Here is a 15,314-nt window from a genome sequence, read left to right on the forward strand (position 1 = left end):
ACTTGGAGAGATATATCTTTTTATGAAAAGGTTTTCTGCTTGAAAATTGTCTTTTTGTTTTCTATAAATTAGAATTTCTCTATACAACTAAAAAAGTCATTGAAAAATTATGTAGAAATTCTGTTGGAAAATCCTTCGTCATCTTCAATGTGTTCTAGTGCTCCTTGAGTGAAATCTCCACAAGTTACTTGGTGTGGTTTCACAAAAGCTTGTCATATCTTGGGAAGCAATTTGCCTAGTAACCTTCAAGTAAACTCGATTGAGAGGGGGCAAATAATGTTTTAAGAAAAGTGTACCCAGTACAGGTTTCAAGCCTCTATTCTCCATCCCTCTTATTTGCATTTTCGAAGACTATTTTTGCAACAGTTTTAGATACACAAAGGCCGGTAAGGCGGGGTATTGCTGCCCGCTTTACATTTTTTTTTAAACGCCCACTGGGGAGGATCCTGACCCTAACGAAACTGTTATCATCCTCTTAAAAGATCGTCAACAACTGATAACTGAACGTATTGAGATTCACAATTTCATTAGAAAAGTTTGCTCTCCAACTATATAGACAATTTGTTATTTTGTTTGTGTTCCCAGTAGTGTTCAATTTGGAAATTTACAAACAAAGGTTCTCAAGTTGATTATCCTTCTCCATATGGACCGGGCAATGCCGGGGAGGAGAGACTCGTTCAAAGTCGAATTAAGATTTTAGGCGCAATGACTGAATATTCACTCTTACTTCTTTTGTAGAAAGGTAATATAGTATCTGTGTCTCGAATTCGAGACTTAGAAGGTAGAAACCAACTTGCCAACCACTCCAAACATGGGTTGTTGACGGAGACAACAGAAGTCTTAGACCAACTTCAATCCCTTGTAACTCATGGCCTTTAGCTACTGCAATATAACATCTCTGATGATTACTCCATAATCTGTTCTGGAGTTATAGAGGGATTCACCTGTGTTTTTCTGCCAATCTAGTATACAATAGTATTGATCTTTTCATGAATCCGGTAACAAGTCTCATTTCTCAAGTATTAAAGCAATTTTTTTTACTTAAAGCAATTTTTTTTACTTAAAGAAAACAAGACACTAGATAAAAGGTCATATTTTTTTAATCATAACTTTCACCAGCATTTGGAGTTTGAATCGATGGGTTTGGTTGAAAGATTTTCGTTTACATGTTTCTCAAGAATAGCCGATACATTGAATAAAACTACCAATAATTTCAAAATGACATATATTACTTGTTCTAATTACATTTATCATAAAGAAAGTGATTTTTAGAGGTTATCTATATACTACAACATGAAATTTAATGATCCTTCTTGTGCTTTACGAAAAGCTTGCTCACGGGCAAAATTTGTCGAACGAACGAAGCTTGATCCGTTCACAAAACGTAATACCAGAAAGTAAAAAATGCAGTGATCCCTGTTAAGATGCATAGTCGATCTAAACGACTTTCATTTCTCATTTTCTCTTCTTTTAACTCACTCTGCACCTTCGAATACATATGACAAGATTCAAGAACTTCGCTATAATTTTTGCTCCTTCGACAATTCAATGCTTCCTTAAGAACCAATAAGCTGTTCCGCCCGTTAACATGAGCTCCTTCCATGTCTTCTAATTGCATACTTAACTCTGTTAGTTTCAGTGTTGTTTGATTACTTTCTCCTTCTGCCATTAAAATAACACGAAACTTCATAACGAGGATACATTCTACTACTTGACATGGAAGAATATCTTTTGCAGGAAGAATGGATCCAAAACGAATCAAGAAATCCTTATCGGTTGGCCAATGTCTTTGCCCTCCTAAAGGAATCCAACTAGAAATATTCGCAGCTTGGTTAACTTTCTTGTTCACAATTATCCAACTAAGTCTAATACCGTCACGGAGTTCCCTCCAAAGCTTCCCGTCTTTTCTTTCTCTCTCTATGCATCTAACTTGTGGAAGTCCATCGAGAACCGACAAAGTGACTTCATCTTCATGGGCATCGCCTGAATAGCTAAGTAGATCAATACGAAAAGGGCAATTATCGAACCAACCATTGAAGCCATTTGAATCCGGAATACCCCAAAGGATCTTTGAGTATATTACTTTATCTTTGTATCTTATATCGACAATAGAGACGAAATCTGAAGGTGAAACACTTACAAATTCATCAATATCGCCATAATAATCAGCTTCGCCCCATCCTTCCGGGTAATCAAGATAGGTGTCCCACTGAGAAATAGAAACTTCTTTGTTCACGATAAGTGGGAAACAATCTGCATAGAACTTTCTAAACCCACCGATCGATGCAATCAAACTTCTAATATCATCTCTTTTAGTAGAAGGCCATAAAGAATGACATACATTTTCCCAAATCTTTTCTTCTTTTGAGATTGAGCAAAAAGTAGCACAAGCACAAGCTGCACTAGCCAGAGTTGTACCATCAAGACGCCCTAATATGTCGTGGCAAAGATCGCTGCTTAACAATGCCATACTTCCAAATTGTGCAACCGACATTACCATAATCTTTTGATCATCCAGAAATCATAATCACAAACTGCAAAACGAAAGATAAAGTTCAACAAGCAATTGGTTTGTGGGTGTTTTAGATGGAGATTTATACAGTTGAACAAGTATTTAAAGCGTAAACCTTGATTAGAAAAATTGTGTTTTAGTGGTTTAATTAGTAGAGCTACAACGAGAATTTCTTTGACAGATGAGCTTAAAGAAAACCTCAACAAGAGGTAACCCATTCAAATCCATGAACAAACGGAAAGACCAAAACACTTTTCAAGAACTTAATCTCTAAAGATAAAAATCGAAAGTCGATACAAGATTATGAAATTACATGAATTTGAACATATTAGTTTGACCATCTCTTGGGTGGTTTCTTCAATAACTAATGGAGCTTTAAGGACGACTAACGCCTAGAGAGTAGTATTTGACACACTTGGTATGGATTGAGTCGGAAAATATGATAAACCAATGAGAGCTACCCCATGTTCGATAAAGTCCAAAAGGTTTTGAGCTGAATCATGGCTGGTTAAACACATAAGTTCAACTCCATATCCCTTAGAGAGGTGACGTCGTCTAATCCGAATAACAAAACCAGTTCCCGGTGCTAAAAGAAAAACAACGGCGAAGAAAAATAATTGACGTATAAGGTAAAAGTAAGAAGATAAGTCGATGTGTAAAGATAGATGCATGAAAGAAACTTTAAAGTGATCATGACTCAAAAATTTCCACTTATTTAGCAATAAGCCAAGAACTTTGATGCTTATACACAGAGAAGTCGTGGAGATGGCAACAATGTTCTACACATAGTCTGTGTTAAGTCTTAACAACGATAATTGCCCTCTAAGCACTAAAGCTACTTCATCGTTACAGGTTTAACTTTCTCATTTTATATGAGAGTTATCAACTTAGTAAAGCCCAAATTAGTTGATTAAGAATCATATCTAATTAGGTGGTAGAAAGTGAGGCTTCTTTCATACTCCTAATTATCCCAAAATCATGAACTTGGGAGGCTTGATCCTTCTTCTACTGTTTCGCTTTTTTTTAGTAAAATAAGATATGAAGATGAATCAACATTGAGCAAAAAGCTCTATTAACCTTAACCTAGACAATCATTCATATAACAGTGAAGAACCCTGATTCAAGCAAACAACCAAACAGTAAGACCTCAAACCTATTCTGCATTATCAATTCATTATAAACTACTAAACAGTGATGAGCAAAAAAAATTCACCAAATAGATTAGTTCAAACAAAAGATATTAAACAAAAACCCTAGAAACAAGAAAACAACATGAACCCACATCACCAAATCAAGAATCCTACTTGAATTTACTAAATTTACAGCTAATAATCAAACCACATGATATGAACAATAATAACATCAACACACAAACACAAAGTCTAGAGATGTTATCACTGAAATGAAAAAAAAATAAGTAACCCATGAAAGAGAATCAAAAACCCTCACCTTAGCAAACATTCACCATTGTTACCTCCCCAGAAATCTCTTGATTAAACCTAGAAAAATGGGTAATCAATTTTCAATTTTTTTTAGAGAAATTGGGTCTTCAATTTCAGGACAATTGATGGGAATCCTAATGAAAGATGAGGGTGATTCAAAGAAATCTTCCTTCCCCCAATTTGTTCTTCACAGATTTTTGAAAGGGTTTTCAAGGTAAACAAACCCTTTGTCTTTCCTTCTACTGAAAACATCCAATCAGAATGACCAACATTTTCCATTAAATATGCTCAAACTACAAACTTGGCAACATTATTTTGTTACTTAAATGCCTGTTAGTTGAATGTCATCCTCTTAGATGTTGCCACGTATTATATTTTGAAAAGCCTATAAATCCTGACCGTTTACTCAACTAACCGATCATGTGGAGATGGAAAAATCACATCAGTAGCAATTGACTCATTTTTAGGTATATGGTCAAAATGGCATGTCATAGCTGAAAAATGAAAATCTAGGGCATTGGTTAGTGACATTTGCAAACATCAGGATGTCCTTGTAGTCCTGAGATTGAGTTGGAATGACCTAGAATCATATAAGAGTGGATAACTAGACCTTGGCTTTCCACCCAAATTTTGAACTTCTCTACTAATCATACAAAATAATAGATCAACAAAAAAAAAAAAATCATGCAAAATAATGTTAATACAGTTCCATATAGAAATCTATTATATTAAAACAGATCAGTCGGTTATCCAAGGGATAAGTCTGGCCGTCCATTTTATTTTAGAGACTTAGTTGGGAACACATCCGACAGATAATATAAAATCATTTTATGTAATACACTAAAAAAGAAGAGTATTTATGTAAATCAGTCAAAATTGGTTAGAATAACTACCCACATTTCTCTCCCTATTTTCAACGGAAGGTTTTTATCGCGTGTGGTGGGTAAGCCCGACGATCGGACATCAATACAAAGTACAGTTTTAGTACTAGAGAAATTGGCTATTAAAATGGAAGAGAATGTTTTCAACAAAAAAAAGATCTATAAGAATGTGTTACACACTCACCTGATTATTCTTCGTATGGTATTTTTTTTTGTTGAAAGTCTTCGTATGGTATTGGTAGGCATCTTCTCTTTTTCTTTTCTTTTCTTTTTTGCGGAACACATAAACTTATATAACTAAATAAGAGTAGTCAACAACTCTTGGTTAAAGTGGTAAGAGGTATAATCTTCCATTTTAGAGGTCAAGAATTCGAGACACGCTGACCATTCAAAAAAAAAAAAGCTACATAAGAGTATAACTACAACCCAGATTAAGAAGGGAGGGTGGGGGCGGTATTACATGCATCTTCTCTCTTGTGAAAGGAAATAGTAACTTTGGAATCAAAAGACCAAAATCTCGGTCGAACCAATTTAGACAATCTATATTTAGATGTGAATTCAACAACAGGACCAAAAGGACCAAACATCACTTGAGTTAATCCAAAGAAGTCACTCTCTAAGTATAAATGGGGTCAAATGACTAAAACAAACATACAAAAACTTTCATCTCATAATAATTGATCTGTATACTATTCCAGTCACCCTGACCCCTGTGCTCCCCATAGTGATAGGAAAGAGAAATATGGTAAATGTAGTGGTTCTACAACAAAACAAGTGATAGAGACAGAGGAAGGAGATGGATAACCTAATTGAGGTGTAAGGAAAGGATTTTTGACATAATAGTTCTACACTACTTGTATTGTATATATAGTCTCCCCTATCAAATATTAAATATAGACAATGTATGTTTAAGGAAAGCATACATTTTATCAAGTATGCTTAACATCTTTCATCAAAAAAAAGGTATGCTTAACGCGGTTTCCGTCGAGCACAAGCTTAATAATACTTCTCAACAAAAAAAACTTAATAATACTAGGGAAATTTGATCGAAACTTCCTATAAAATTTTGTTCTGGTGAAAAATGATTACTTATTTTTTTAGTCTTCAATTCTTTAGTATTCTCCATAATTTGCAACAACTTACCAGAGGTTAGCAACACCTTGTTAAAACATTGAATCAACTTGCGAGACGGTTGCAAAAACATATTGAGTTTTTAATTAAACAAAATACAAATATTTAGATTTTTAACCAAACAAAATATAACTTGTTTTTATAACTTAAAAACAAAATAAAATTGGGTATTCAACAGCTGATAATAATAATAATAATAATAATAATAATAATAATAATAATAATAATAATAATAATAATAATAATAATAGTAGTAGTAATAATAATAAATAATAATAATAATAATAATAATAATAATAATGATAATAATAATAGAGTTTGGGCTAAAGTCCATTTCAAGTCCAGAAGTAGGTTGGAGATCCCCTCTCGATAAAAAAAAAAAAGATAGGAGGTCCACAAACTGAAAATGACAATTTTTTATTTTTTTCTACATGACGTACAATATATTATGAACAAATATTTAGGTAGTATGACAATTCATAATATGTTCTAAAAAATACAAAATTTCTAGATATAGAGGGAAAAAATCCTAAAAAAGTATACGATCGTTTCTAATCATAATGTATTATGAACAACGTTGTGTTGTCTTTTTTCATAACGTATTATTTTTTTGTCAATAACTTAATATACAAGAAACAAAAGAAGTATAGAACAAACGATTTTGTATTCGAGTTGAAGAACAAAATATGATAATTATCAAATACATTATGATTGGTCACCTAAAAAAAGGTTGTTCTTCGAAAATATATATATATATATATATATATATAAAGTTTGAAATAAGTCCGATCATAATACATTGAAAATTCGGTTTTGGACCTTCTGTTTAATTATGGGATTTCCCAAATAGCCTCATCTTAAGAGTAGTCTAAAAATTTGAACAAATCTCCTTTTTTACACATCACACAGGAAAAATAACGAGTTGGAAATTACGTATCACAACATTTATTTAGGTAATATGAATAGTTCATAATGATTGTTTTTGTACATAATTTATTATGAACAATTATATTGTGTTTTGCCTGTTCAAAAAGTATTATTTTTTATTATAACCTGCTATACGAGAAACAAAAATAGTTTAGAAAGAGAAATGATTTTGTACTTGAATTGGAGAACAAAATGAGATATTTGTCATAATATATTATGAACGTAATAACATACTTGTCACAATGTATTAGAATATAGAGTCCCATATTGTCCAATTATTAAAAAATTTCTCTTGTACTATTCCTTATAAAGATCTTATGTAATAGCTAGATAAATCATTACAATTCTCTTTTCTTACATGGTATCAAAGCTTACGTTTCTTTCTGGGGTAATAGTTAGTCGTTTTTAGTCTTCTGCTTTGCCGACGGCGATACCCCATTAATGCTTACCGTCCGCCGATTTTTAGTTTTTGCTTCAACTTTAGTATTTTTTTTCAAATAAGAGTAGTTTTCTTCTATTGTTCAAATCTAGTCACTATCCAATACTTTGCTCAATAGTATTTGAAAATGATGAAGATTAACAAGAAGAAGAAATCAAAACAAGAGTGATTTGTTTAAGAAATCAAAAGATCAAGCATTTCAAATGCCTTAAGCTCTCCACAACATGAAATCTATGTGGATCAATGGTCATTTAAATGAAGGAATATTTGAAATGTGAGAAATTGAAAAGTTATTAGAGATGGGGAAAGATTTCATGGGCTTTTCTTAAACTAGTTAGTTACCCCACGTTTATCTTGAAACTATACTTATAGTTGTCCAAAATTTTGATATACTAAATGATGCACACCACATGTTTGATAGAATGTGCGAAAGAGATGAAGCTTATTCTCATAGAAGGTTTTCTTTTGTTGTTTTTGTAAACATATTTGTGGGTTCGTTAATGGCAAGCGAATTCATCCTCTTGCTTGATTTACTCATACTTCTTATATCCAAGATGAGAACTCTCAAATGTTTGTTCTATTAAAACTTTTCTAATATGATCAAATGAAGAGGACATAAGAGAAAAAGTATAAAAGAGGAATTGAAGTGGGAAATGTCAAGAACGATGATTGCTAGTGTTTATGTTTAACAAAGTACAACATCAAGTAGATAAAAGGCTTGAATTGCATCGATGATGTTGGGGTAATAATCGTGTGATGGTTATTAAAACAAAGATAGAAAGAACTATAAACAAAACCGGACAATTGTTAATAATTGTCAATCGGACAATGCTTAGTAATTGTCAACCGGGTAATGGTTAGTAATTGTCAAAATAGATAGGACAATGGTTAGTCATTGTTAAAACAGACAGGAGGACAATGGTTCGTCATTGTCAAAACAGACCTGGCAATGGTGCTAACTTTTCTTCAAATGGAGAAAAGAAAAACAACAACAACAACAACAACAACAACAACAACAAAGAACAACATCAACAACAACAACAAAATAACAACATCTACAATTTGTTTTTTTAGCAAACTCATGAAGTTTACTAGCAAAAGTCATTCGTTTGAGGGGGAATATTAGAACATATAGTCTCACATTGTCCATTGTTAAAACTTTTCTCTTGTACTACTCCTTAAAAAGATCTTATTTAATAGCTAGATAAATTAATAAAAATCATTACAATTCTCTTTTCTTACCCAATGTATCATGAATGTTCATAAAATGCTCATAAAAAGAAGGTCTGCCATAAGGTGGTTCATAATCAACACCTGATAGCCCAGATGGTATTGCACACTACAAAAGAATAGGATAGTAGTCAATATCCATAAAAACGATAAAATAGTTTATAATACGATATGAACAATCATATTGCATTACTAGAATTTATGAGATTAAGAACAAGCGTATTTTAGTAAAAAAAAAATCGGGGACCTTCGGTTCAATTATGGTTTTTACCTAATGATTTTAAAACTTAGATTAGTACAAAGTTCTTTAAACTAATCGTCAATTTTTGCGGAGCCAAAACTGATTACCCATTAGTGGCGTAAAATGAATTTTAAGACTACTTTTTCTAATAGTTTTTTAATACAGTAATAAGGACAATAAAATTATGCATACAACTCTCAAGTTGATTAATTTTAGATATCTTCATATCAGAGCTAGGTCAACAACCTACTTATAGCTTAAATGTTTGTTAGGTTAAAGTCTACTTCACACATTGAACTTTTAACATACCAAAGTGTATTTTTCTACTAAAAGTATTAAATAGCTTTCATTAAGATGGTCAAAACACTTTTATTTTCAAAAATACAAAAGATTGTGACTCACCTCTACTTCAAGAAGATCTCATAATTCTTCTATACTCTATGTAATGATGATTCTGATTTGGTTAGTGGGGGTCAAAGATGTGAGAAATTAATATTTGTTCAAACTATTAGACTATATTTATGTAAAGAGTTAATTCCTATATGGCCCCCTACTTTATGACCAGCTTCCTTTATGACCCTTTTTTTTTCGTAAATTCAAATATGACCCCCTATTTTCAAGTAAATGTCATTACTACCCTTCTTAATTATAAATTTAACACATTAAAAAAAAAATTATTTCCACCTCACCCCTCTCACTCTCTCTCCACCTCATCTCTCTCTACAACTCATCCCTCTTTCTCTCTCCAACTCACCTCTCTCTTCTCCGGCAAGGTCGCCGGCCGGAAAATTTTCCGGCCGGCGACCTTCAAATCTAAAAAATAAATAAAAATTCTCTCTCTCTCTCTCTAAATTTTTTTGTTTAAGGAGAGAGATTACAAAATACAGAGTTTCTCTCATAAATTGGAGTATTTAAGGAGATAGATTACAAAATACAGAGTTTCTCTCTCTCTAAAACTTTCTCTCTGTAAAAAAATCCGGTATGGTAGATGGAGGAGCAACCATTGTTACAGACATTAAAAATCTATCCTATGTTTTTAGTACAAGAAGAATAATGGTTCTTGCTTATGGGTTCATCTCCACTTTTATTATTTTTACTGCTTTCATGGTTTTTAGACCTTCTCCTATTTTTTCATCACCATGGTTAAGTAATATCTTCTATACCCATTCTTCTTCTTCTTCTTCTTCTTATTCTTCTTCAATCTCTGTCTATGATTCAACTTCTTACAGATCTCAAGTTCCCTCTTTTATCTCTTATTTTTTTCCCCAATTCTTCTTCTTCTTCTTCTTCTTCTTCTTCTTCTTCTTCAAAACCCACCACCACATTACAATCTGGAGAACCCACATTGAATAGGAAAGTGATTGGGTCATCACCATTGCCACAACCTTCACCATCAAAGCCATTAGAGAAAAACAGAGAAAATGCTAGTGCTCCTATCTCCTCTTCTCATTCTATCATTAATACTGTTAATTCTAATGAGAAAACAGAAGAAATTGGGAAGATTAGTATTGAGGGTTTGTTGGATTCTTTGATGAAATGTGCTGACTCGAGGAGGAGCTTCTCATGTCCAAACTATGTTATAAAGCTACCTCCTTTTTCCATCTAAGAACCCCCCACGAAAAAATTGGACTCAACCCTTTAGCCTTAATGTCAAATAATTGAAAAAGATAGAACCCAACATAAGATCTGAGCTTCTCCTATCTTTGTAATGAAGAATGAATCCAATTCCTACAAGCATTGAACCAAAATTTCTATGTCTTCAAATAATTCAACTAACAGGGCAATGAAAGTGACTTCCTTCTGATTCAAATATTATCAAATGCATTCAACAAATCTATTCAGATCCAAAATGGAGCAATAACCAACACTCATTAATAACTAATCCCGTTCAATAATGTCAAATTCCCTTCCAAATTACACTCAAAACCCTAACTATTTTTACTCAATCAATTCCAATTTCTCCAACAAGTATTCCCTCAAAGATCAACCTGAAATGTGCATCAAAGATCCACCAAAAAAATAAAAAGAATTACATAAAAATGCCACCTTTATTAATCTACTTAACAGGATAACAAAATCAGATCTCAAATAAACAATATCAGATCCAATCTTAATGAAATCTCTCTCTCTCTAATTTAAAAAAAAAAAAAAATTTCTCTCTCCTCTCTCTCTCTCTCTAATTTTTTTTTTTTATAGATTTGAAGGTCGCTGGCCGGAAAATTTTCCGGCCGGCTACCTTGCCGGAGAAGAGAGAGGTGAGTTGGAGAGAGAGAGGGGTGAGTTGTAGAGAGAGATGAGGTGGAGAGAGAGAGGGGTGAGGTGGAAATAATTTTTTTTTAATGTTTTAAATTTAGAATTTAGAAGGGTAGTAATGACATTTACTTGAAAATAGGGGGCTATATTTGAATTTACGAAAAAAAGGGGGCCATAAAGGAAGCTGGTCACAAAGTAGGGGGCCATATAGGAATTAACTCTTATGTAAATGGACTTACAATAATAGGCAGTAGTTAATTTTGTGGTTAGGTAGGTTACTTTTTTTTCTTTTGTTGAAGAGACTTACATAGGATACTTTTCTTTTCCGTAGGATACTTTTTTTTTTTGTTGAACTGTTTCCGTAGGATACTTGATACGTAGATAATATAACACGACTCAAAGGGAACCCCGCCTATATGTGAAAATGCAAAAATCTTAAGAATAATTGTGCATAATAAAAATACAAGTTCTATAACTCTAGGATAACTAGATCTTTGGGCTTATCAGGCGATTTTGAGGAGAAACTGAAACAAGAAAAGGAAAGAAACTATGATACAAAAAACATGAATTTGAGACTTCACATAGTAGTTCTCCCATCCATGAAATGCACAAGTGATGAAAATTTGTAGATTTACATCCTTAAAATTTGTTTGTTTTGTTTTGTTTAAGTCAAATAAACTATTGTTTCTTTAAAATCACAACAATTATATAAACAAGATTAAGTAGATGCAATTTCTTCCTTTTTTAGGTAAGTCGGAGTTTAATCTTTGCTAGAAATGACAAGAGAAGGTCAGCCGTTTGTCACAATCATCAGGGGGGTGCTTGTAAAGGCACCAGACCAAAAGGCTGTTAGCATCCACCTCTGTTAGCACCTGGCCCAACCGCCCCTTTCTCTATTAGCACCAACCAACTATGTAGGCACCGGTCCCTTATCAGTTAACCCGAACCCTTGACCCTTCCATCCATCTCTCGCAAAACCAACCCAAATCCTAATTTCAAACTTTCTCTCCCTAAGCAAACGGAACTCTACCGTCACGGACAAGGTAATCCTTCTTCTTCTTCCGGATAAGTATTAGCTGATATTATTTTTGGCACATAATATCATCCATCATCTAGAGAGAGAAAGAAAGACTGAGAAGAAACTATAGAGAGATGTCGAAAGAGAGGCCAAACAGAAGCGACGTTCATCTGACATTAGAGGAAGAAGCAAAGAATGAAGATGAAACTAGGAAGCATTTTGATTCTCTCGCCCCTAAACGCCATTCCAAACCTCAACGTAGCGATTACTCTTCTCACTATCATGATCCCAACACCGTCGATGATATCACCCCATAATTAACCAAGTTTCAGCTTCTCCAAAATCACCCTCCTCTGGTAATCAACTTTTCTTCATTTATCTTTCCCTCTCATTCTCTCTCTAACATTCTATCTGACCCTTGTTTCTTCATTTATTATCTCTCTGGGTTTTTTGAAGGAATTGGTTTTTGATGGTGCCCAAGAACAAGTAAGAGAGGAGTACATTGAAACAGAGTATTACAAAGATCTTAATTGCATTGATAAACAACATCACACGGTACCATTTTTAATCATCAGTTAATCTATCATTACACTTTCAATTAAATAAGTTGATTAATAGTGTATTTGATTCTGAAATTCAGTTTAATGGTGTATTTGATTCTGAAATCATTGGGATTCTTTTTATTTTGAAAGAAGTTGGAAGAAACAAAAGAAGGTGAACGTCACCCACATTAAAGACCGGTGCTTATATAGAACTCGGGTCATTGACCCGAGTCAATAACATTTCCGGATGCTAACAGCCTTCGGCCCGGTGCCTTTAGAAGCACCCTCGTCACGGAGGTGGTATACGATAAATACATAAGGAGATATTATCTATGTGTCATTTGAGACGTCAATTTTGAAAATGTAAGTAATTTGTTTTCGGCAATGTAAGTGCATATTTACTAGAGTGAGATTAGTAGACTAAGATCATACAACTTACTTTTATAATGTGTCGCTTATAACGCGCTTAACGTCGTCACAAGGGCTCCTCCATTCAAATATATATTTTTTTTCAACTTGTAATGTACTTCGATAACTAAATTACCCTACTAATCTCCCATAAAGTATGCTAATGTAACATTAAGTGTTGGATAGAACTGTCTGTGTCTTATCTAATACCCTTAAATAGTACTTGCAAGAGATGTGAACATCTTCAATTTAATACGTAATGGAATTTTAGATTTTATCAAAACTCATCATGACCATTATTTCCATCATAAATTATAGACATTTTAGATAGCCGTTGATTGCTCTTCCAAATTCAAACTCAACAAACAACAATACCCATGAACCAAAAATACTACTATAGGGCAAAAACCATCCTTCCTTTGTTAGAAAAATGTAAAACTTTTAGAGAGATAAAGCACCTACATGGTCTCATGATCACTACATCTCTCATCAAACAAATAATCCCTTTAAGTAAACTTATAGATTTCTTCACAAATTCTAAACCCACTAATCTTGATTATGCTGAATCAATTTTTACTCAAATTGATCATCCTAGTGTTTATATTTGGAACTCCATGATCAAAGGTTACTCAAATTCTGATAATCCACATGAAGCTTTGTTCATTTACAGAGAAATGCAACAATTGGGTTATTCTCCTGATAATTTCACCTACCCTTTTATACTCAAAGCTTGTTCAACAATCAATGATCACAATTATGGAAAATGTGTTCATAATCGGATTATAAAATCTGGGTTTGAGTTTGATTTGTATGCTTCAACTTGTTTGATCCATTTTTATGTATCTTGTGCAGATATTTTAGCTGCTGAACAAGTGTTTGATAAAATTCCCCACAAGAATGTTGTTTCATGGACTACTTTAATTGCAGGTTATGTCAACAATGGAAGAGCTACTGATGCTATTAGGTTATTTAAAGAGATGAGATTTCGAGGAGTCGAGCCTAGTGAGATCACTCTTGTGAATGTATTAGTTGCTTGTGCTCAGAATAGAGACATCGAAACAGGAAAATCGATACATGATTTAGTTGACAGAGTTGGTTTTATTTCTACTCAATCAGATTCAAACTCGAGTATAATTCTTAATACAGCAATCTTAGATATGTATGCAAAATGTGGCAAGTTAAGGGTAGCTAGGGAGTTTTTCGATGAGATGCCTGAAAAAAATATTGTGGCATGGAATTCATTAATCGGTGCTTATAATCAATATGGGCAAGCTTGGGATGCCCTAGATTTGTTCGTGGGTATGGGAATGTCAGGGTTAGAGCCAGACGAAACGACATTTTTAAGCTTACTTAGTGCTTGTGCTAATATAGGAGGTCTTGTTCTAGGCCAAGGACTTCATGGTTATATAAAGAAAACCAATTTTAGCAACAATGTTGCCATTGGTACTTCACTTATGGACATGTACGCGAAAACGGGAGATACAGAAAGTGCAGTTAAGATCTTTAATGGTTTGGAGAGGAAAGATGTAATAACATGGACTAGTATGATCAAAGGTTTAGCCATGCATGGCCATAGCCATGAAGCATTGGATCTATTTAGAGAAATGCAGAGAGAAGATGAAGTAAAACCAGATCATATAACATATATAGGTGTTTTATGTGCTTGTAGCTATGGAGGGTTGGTTGATGAAGGACTAATGCATTTTGATTCGATGAAAACCCGGTATGGTTTAGAACCCATGTTGGATCACTATTGTTGCATGGTTGATCTTTTGAGTAGAGCCGGACGGTTAATTGAAGCGGAGAAAATGGTTGAAAACATGCCAATCGAACCGAATATTGCAATATGGGGAGCTCTTTTAAATGGTTGTGAGATTCACGAAAATATTGATTTAGCGGATAGAGTGAGGAAGAGAATAATGGAGTTGGGAACTCAAGGTGAAGGAGTTTATGTTCTTCTATCTAATATATATGCTAAGGCAGGAAGATGGAAAGGAGTTGAAATGGTTAGAGAGATGATAAAGAGTAAATCTTTTAAGAGAAGTCATGGATGGAGTTCTCTTGAAATCAAGGGATGAAATTCTCTCCAAAAACAATTTCTGTGGAGGCTTCATTGAGATTGTTTGTGTTTTATACTCATACATTCTTTTAGTCTAAAAGACTTGTAATTTCATAGTTTTTGTGAGATTTTTAAAGTACTTGATATAACAAATTAACTTCCTAATAAAATAGCTTTAAAAGCATTTTTGAAGTTTGTTCTTTTTACAATGCCATGAAAGAAAGAAAGAAA

General features: G+C 33.4%; 3 protein-coding genes and 1 pseudogene across 3 annotated transcripts in view; 2 read left to right on the forward strand and 2 right to left on the reverse strand.

Annotated features, from left to right (window-relative positions):
• ECR1 (E1 C-terminal related 1) overlaps positions 1–15,314 on the reverse strand; it is a 65,302-nt gene that overhangs the window by 6,952 nt on the left and 43,036 nt on the right. The window lies entirely within an intron of this gene.
• Positions 1,192–4,470, reverse strand: LOC147559263 (F-box protein At2g27310-like). Its single transcript, XM_086661119.1, has 2 exons — positions 3,962–4,470; positions 1,192–2,534 (listed from the first exon to the last, which is right to left on the reverse strand). Exon 2 carries the CDS (start codon positions 2,498–2,500, stop codon positions 1,376–1,378), a length of 1,125 nt encoding a protein of 374 aa, XP_086517245.1. The 5' UTR covers positions 2,501–2,534; positions 3,962–4,470; the 3' UTR covers positions 1,192–1,375.
• On the forward strand, positions 12,209–12,653 carry LOC147559264 (uncharacterized; annotated as a pseudogene).
• On the forward strand, positions 13,245–15,275 carry MEF19 (mitochondrial editing factor 19). The gene has a single exon (XM_086661120.1). The coding sequence runs from the start codon at positions 13,402–13,404 to the stop codon at positions 15,100–15,102; it is 1,701 nt and encodes a 566-aa protein (XP_086517246.1). The 5' UTR covers positions 13,245–13,401; the 3' UTR covers positions 15,103–15,275.

The sequence above is a fragment of the Eschscholzia californica genome, unplaced genomic scaffold (assembly GCF_041429995.1).
Source record: "Eschscholzia californica isolate CP2 unplaced genomic scaffold, dmEscCali1.0.p SCAF_2, whole genome shotgun sequence".
Lineage (NCBI taxonomy): Eukaryota > Viridiplantae > Streptophyta > Magnoliopsida > Ranunculales > Papaveraceae > Eschscholzia > Eschscholzia californica.